General features: G+C 43.0%; 1 protein-coding gene across 1 annotated transcript; it reads right to left on the minus strand.

Moving 5' to 3' along the window:
- Positions 1-2,652: 2,652 nt before the first annotated feature.
- On the minus strand, positions 2,653-6,093 carry LOC147326257 (uncharacterized). The gene is made up of 4 exons (XM_086297778.1): positions 6,000-6,093; positions 3,674-3,807; positions 3,092-3,576; positions 2,653-3,001 (listed from the first exon to the last, which is right to left on the minus strand). The coding sequence occupies exons 1-4, from the start codon at positions 6,091-6,093 to the stop codon at positions 2,653-2,655; spliced, it is 1,062 nt and encodes a 353-aa protein (XP_086153904.1).
- Positions 6,094-6,445: the final 352 nt, after the last annotated feature.

Consider the following 6,445-nt stretch of genomic DNA (forward strand, 5'->3'; position numbering starts at 1 on the left):
TTCTGGGTCACAAAATAAACTTTTAACATATTTTCAGGCAAGAAAGTAGCTGTGTAAACATCAAATGTCTGCTCGGTTTATCAAGATATCGCATATTTGCAAAAGTGCTTCGACGTTTTCGGAGACGTCTGCTACCCACCAGCTCGATAGCTAGCCGGGAGCTCGAGGGTTACTGATGCGGCCGAGAACGGCGCAACTCCCGGCACATCATGTTCAGATCATCGCGGACTTTCCCTGCTCGGGTTAAACGTAATATATAAGTCACTTAGACAACCTAAAAATGTTATTGTTGGGCTTTTTTCAGTGTTTTGTTTGTTCGTGAGTAAATCGGTTTGGCTGAGATTAAAGTTATTAGATTAGATAAAATAAAACTTTATTAATCCCCCGGGTGGGTTCCTCCTTTGTTTTTACACAGCTGACTAAACGTCAAACAGAAAACTGATTAAACAGAAGTATGAGACAGTCGAGAATTTACGCCAGTGTCCTGTTATATTTTAGATAGCAAGGAGCAGACGGACGAGTTTATTAAACTCCACCGAGACAGCGGCGACGCTAATCAGAAGGCTAGACCGTCCAATTTCACGGCCGTTTACTTCCGGCCTACCCGACCTTCTGAGGACCTGGCCCACGTAGACCGCGAAGGCCAGGTCCTCAGGAGGATGCAGCCCATGAATTTGGACACGTCAATATGACGTGTCCAAATTCATGGGCTGCCACAGTTGTGTTATATTAAGTTGCGGTTATGTTGTGAAAGTTAAATATCAGAGAAGGAAACCTAGTTTTGTACGAAACCAAATCAGTACTATTTTTGTCTGGCTAATTCATTCTAGCTAGCGACAGTGGTGAAATGTGATTTTTTTTGTTTTTTATTCGGAGATGTTTCTGTTTTATTAGGAGACTGTCTCACCCCAACATCGTCAGACTCATGGCAGTTGCCCGCACTGAGTCCTGCTTTTTGTTGGCAGCTGAATACATTCATGGCGCAACCCTGCAGCAAGTGCTTCACACAGACAGCTGCTACTCTAATAGTCTGTGTTATTGAAGGATTCGGCACTTCTTTTGTTTTTTTTTATCCATTTTTAGACAGCGATGAGATCGGCTACACACTCCACAGAAGCCCAGAGTTACTGTTAATATCAAAAATATAATGCTGTCCTTTGAGATTTTAACATTTAAGACTGTGAGTGTAATGGATCTAAAACTGTTTAAATCTCTACAGCCTGGTAACATGGAAACTTTAAAAACAGCAGCAGAAGGTTTCAGTAGTGTAGTCTAATTTGTTCTTTTCATTTAATAATAATCCATATCATGTATAACAGCTACATTCACCCTGGAGAGAAACTAGTGAGGGAGACCATCAGGACCAAGCTGGGTTTCCTGGGTCCAGAGGTTTGGAGAAACTTCTTCCCTTTCTTTCATCACAGCTGTCCTGTGCCAGAAGTTCTGTTGACCCACTGAAAGAGGCTTCATTTAAGAAACACCAGGAACACTGAAGCTCATGGCATTGATCAAGCAGGACAGCTACCAGCAGCTCCCTCACAGGGAAATCTTCAGAGCTCCTCCGTAGGCCCGCCCCAGGAGATGGATAAACCCAGCATTTCATCAACACTGTGATGGAGACCTTTGGTTTGTGTAATGTTATAAATACTCGGATACTCCCCAGAGGCTCCGGACTTTTACATAAAGATATTATATTCAGTCCTGTAGAAAGTTATATATTTAAAAATATATGATCCTCTCTGGTTACTCTGGTATAAATAACTCTGAATCACTTTATGGTAAATAACACACTATCTGCAAAAAACTGTGAAAACTGTGACCTTTGACCTTCATCGGGTTTTATTTAATTGTGTTAGAGAAACTCATTTATCATTGAAGTGTCTTGCAACAGGGCTGGTTAAATCATTCCTCTTGATTGAACTTCTGTGTTCATTAATTCGATCTTTAAGAGGGCGAGATGTTTCTCCTATATATATTTTATTGCATGGGCACTGTATCATGTAGATTACATTTTTAGTTCTGCATGTAATAAAGCCCTTTATGACAATGGTTTTGTCACCTATAGGGTCTTTGAATGATTTAACATTTTTGGTATATTGACAATTAATGCATGCCCCACACTTGAAATGACCATGTAGGTTATGAGTTATCAGGGTTTTATCTGAAGTGATAGGGTCCTGGCAGGCTCTAACAAGCCTATCTACCTATTAAGACGCACTTAAAGAAATACGAAAGCACAAAAAGGAAGCTAAAGAGCTCCTCAAACACAAAGTGAAACTGGCCAAACAGCAGCTGAAAGAAAAATTTAAAGATGCCGAGGAGCAGCTCAACAAAACCTTAAAAGAACTGAAGGCAAAAGAAAAGCAAGCCGAGGACAGGAGGGGATTCTGGAGCAGACTGCTGAGAAAGAACTGACCCAGCAGCATCAAGTTTGAGGACATCAATAGTTTCTTCCCCCTCTCTCCACCTTTCTTTCACCCCATCCTTCTTCTTGGGATGTTTGTTTGTTTTTTAAAAACTCTAACCTAAATACATGTACTGAAATACACAAATAAAATTGCCATAACTTGACCTCATGTTGCCTGCTTCTTTTCTTGTGTGTGCAGCTGCAGCAGCTTCAGCAGCCTGCGTCTGTGCTAATATTTCCTTGTGCTACATGAATCGGCAATGAAGTTCCTGAGCTAGAAGACTCAGAAACAATCTTATTTTGCCTGTCCACCCTGTACATGCCTTGTACAAAATGTAGGCATTCACCGCCGCCAGGTCCAGCATATTGTAGAAAACCGTTACTGACCACCTGCGTGTTGCTGCTCTTACGGAATACATCCGCGCAAGTTGAGGAAGTTCACGCCAGACTTTATTCACCGTGCCCCGTAACGGCGTTTTGCGCTGCAGCAGTCTGTGCGACAGTGACAGTGAAGTAAAGAAATTGTCTGTTGTGACGTTTCTCCCATCATCCAAAAACGGCTCCATCAGTTTCATGACCACGTTCTCTGCCAGCCTCTCTCCCTTCTGACGACTGGGGTCTTTTCCCAAGTAAGGAGATGCACTGCAGACATATTTGGTGTCCAAGTCCGTGGCCATCCAGAACTTGATCCCAAATTTGTCTGGCTTGGTTGCGATATACTGTGTGAATGGACAACGAACCTTGGTAGGGAACAGCTGTTCATCTATGGTCATGTGTTCTCCTGGAGTGAAACTCTTAGCACAGTTCTTGTTGAAGCGTGTCCAGATGTCGGAGATCACTGCAAATTTATCTGTTTTCACCTGTTCTGCCTGCGTGTCCTTGTCATCAAATCGAAGGTGTTGCATAATTGAAATGAATCTATCTCGGGGCATTGTCTCTTTGATTACTGGCACCAGAAATCTTTCTGACCAGCAATCCACAATGGCACCAACAGGACACATGATTGCTCTCACAAACAGGATTGAAATGAATGCCATCAGTTCATGAACTGACAAATTCCAGTCCGGCTCTGTTCTGTGGGCTTGATGGACCGTACACTCCCTGATGGTCTGCAGCATTCCCACGTCTAACAGGCAAAGAAAGCGTTGGAGCACACTTGTAATCTTACGCTGTCAGAAGATAAACAAATAGAGAATGGTAAATTTACATGGACCTCACTCTAAATGGGTTTATATAAATATCATATGTAATGTGGCAGTGACAAACCTTAGCAGACTCTGTGGGTCCAGCTTGTGCAGTGAAGCACGAGCGATTTGCTACTGCACTGGGCATTCCAATGTCCAGTGTTTTTTCCTGATAACTGATACCTGACAAATTTTTTCTTGAGACCTGACGATGTCCTAAAATGTACATGTCACACAGCGGAAATTTGTGTTTTTATGTTTTATCAATCTGTGTATTGGTACATAGTGTTGATTTTATTTGCATGATTTTATAGTGATATTTATATTGCATGTTCGTTTATTGATATTTATACTGCATGGTTTTATCCTCATGTTTGTATTTGTGTTAATGTTGTACCATGTTCCTTTAACCCACTGTGGACTAAACAGTCAATTGTAGGCACCTGTGAGGTGGGGGCGTTCCCCAAGGTGGCCTATCAGCCGCCAGGTTGACCTGTTAAAGGGGATAGCGAGCGCAGAGACAAAGGAGAGTGACGCACGAAAGGTGGGCAGGAGAAAAAGGAGCGCGTGCAAGCCCGCACGTGTGTGGAAGGAACTGCTGCCTGACTGTGGGGTGCCGCGAGTTGTTCGGCGATCCACTCCCAACGCAGGGACGGCAACAGTGGGTGGCGATGGCTGCAATGCACAACAGGGCAGGGATGCCCTTCTGCCTGCATCTGACGGTGAGACGAGGGAGGCTGTGTTCAGGTGTGGAGTGGGGCGGGACTGTGCGGCGACGCGCTGTCAGGAGGAGACAGGTCTGCGATAGGAGCCCCCTCCCTGGTCTGTTGCTGACGAGTTTTACCATACTGGAAGAGAAGTTCCTCTCCTGTCTCTTTCATATAAGGACCATTTGCCCATGTGTGGCTGGACTGTGGGATTATGGGACTATGGGAGGGTAATTTTAGCATATGGAAAACATTCATTTAGCCTTGTTTTAATATTGTATAGTTATTTCTGCCGGCAGGGTTTTTAGCGGGTTGCAACACTATTTTTATTGTATACGGGGAATTTTATCTTGTATTTGTGACTCTGGCTGTGTTTTTTTTTTTATGGAAATAAATGGTGTTTGAAGCCAGCTAAGTTTCTGTGCTCTGAGCGCTGACCCACCCACTCCCCTTTTTCGCTTGTATGTATACCAGACGTGGTGGTGAAGATTTAGGTCCACCAGTCTTAGCGGCTACATACACCGTACAGGAGAGCCAAGGACTGTTTTCACACAGACCTCATTAGAAGTAAAAGTTGTATTTTAATCATAAGAGTCGCCCTCTGCAGGCCATTAGAAAGAATGCACGTTCACGCGGATTACGTTTTTCAAACCTGCAAGCTGCATACATCTTATAAACGATATTCCAAATTGTCTGTGAAGGTTCTCAGTCATCCAGGTCATCGTAGTCAAAGGAGCTTGCAAAGAAAAGCGTCTGGACTTCTTTAAGTTGCTTGAAGACGTTTCACCTCTCATCCGAGAAGCTTCTTCAGTTCTAAGGTCAAATGGTGGAGAGTCCCAGATATAAACCTAGTGGGAGTATCCCCTCACAGAGAAACAAAAGGACCCCCTGATGATCCTCTAATCGCCTGAGCCAAGGTGTGAAACTGGGCGTGGGTCCCAATCAGCCAGAGTTTCGGGTGAGTTCATTGTGAAACCTGGCCCCACCTTATCATGCGAATTCTTGAGATTAGATGGCCCAGGATGTGAGTCGGCGTTAAGGCGTCTGGGAAGGGATCTCAAAACTGGATTATAGATGGCAGAGAGTTGGTGTCGTAAATCACCGCCTCTGTTCAAAGATGGTCGCTCACAGTGGACATAGATGCTTCTTTCACTCCTCTTTCAAACCATCTGTCCTCTCTGTCCAAAATGTGAATTTCCTTGATTCCCTTTCATACTCCCTCACCAGTTGAAGGTGTTCCTCCCAAAATATACGGCAATATGTCTGTGAAGGTTCTCAGTCATCCAGGTCATCGATATTCCAAATTATTATACAAATGATATTTGTCGCTGACTTTCCTACATAGTCCATGCAGATAAAAGTTAATATACTTTTCAAGTCATCAACTGTTAGAGCACAACTAAAATGTTATTGAACAAACCTCCCAATGTTTTTGCAAAAATAAAAAAAATGAAAATGCATTGTACCAAATTAACATTTTATTGGTTGTAAAGAACTGAAAATGGTCATTTGTTGGATTTGGAGCATTAGGAGGTCACAAGCCAAGTTATAGGTTAACATAGGATCCCTTCTTTGATATAACCTTTACAATTCTTCCATCCATTGAACTTGTGAGTTTTTGGAGAGTTTCTGGTTGAATGTCTTTAGAAGATGTCAGAATAGCCTTCCACGGCTGCTGTTTTGATGTAAACTGCCTCCCACCCTCATAGATCGTTTGCTTGAGGACGCTCCAAAGGTTCTCAATAGGGTTGAAGTCAGGGGTGGATAGGATGAGTTTCTCTCCTTTTATGACCATAGCAGTCAATGCCACAGAGGTGTTCCTTTCAGCATGAGATGCATTGTATGACATAACTGAAAGAGGTCGACTACTCCACTACTGTTACCACTCAAAATCAAAGTTATAGTTTTCTTAAACTCTCAAAAGATATTCTATAGTGCAACGATGCATAAAACTTGCTCATAGTGCAGCAGCAAATTCCTCTATATGTGCCATACAGCCCAAGGCCCAGGAAGAGAAAAAATACAAAAGAAAAAAACCCAAACCCGGGTTATTTAAAAAAGTGGAAACTCTCCCTCTGCTTACATGCCTATACCAACATACCCACTTCATTGAGTTTAACAGTGGGCGATTTTAACACTCAACCCAG

Source organism: Aulonocara sp. 'chitande type north' Nkhata Bay, linkage group LG7, assembly GCF_057382095.1.
Source record: "Aulonocara sp. 'chitande type north' Nkhata Bay isolate Kocher_YH1m ecotype deep benthic linkage group LG7, A_spYH_male_GT1.1, whole genome shotgun sequence".
NCBI classification, from domain to species: Eukaryota; Metazoa; Chordata; class Actinopteri; order Cichliformes; family Cichlidae; genus Aulonocara; species Aulonocara sp. 'chitande type north' Nkhata Bay.

Excerpts from the sequence above, each read along its gene's own strand:
- LOC147326257 (XM_086297778.1), bottom strand. The coding sequence starts at position 6,093 with ATGGTCATAAAAGGAGAGAAACTCATCCTATCCACCCCTGACTTCAAC. Across the intron at positions 3,577-3,673 it reads GACCCACAGAGTCTGCTAAG|CGTAAGATTACAAGTGTGCT; the intron begins GTTTGTCACTGC and ends ATCTTCTGACAG. Across the intron at positions 3,002-3,091 it reads CCAGACAAATTTGGGATCAA|GCTGGCAGAGAACGTGGTCA; the intron begins GTTCTGGATGGC and ends GAAGGGAGAGAG.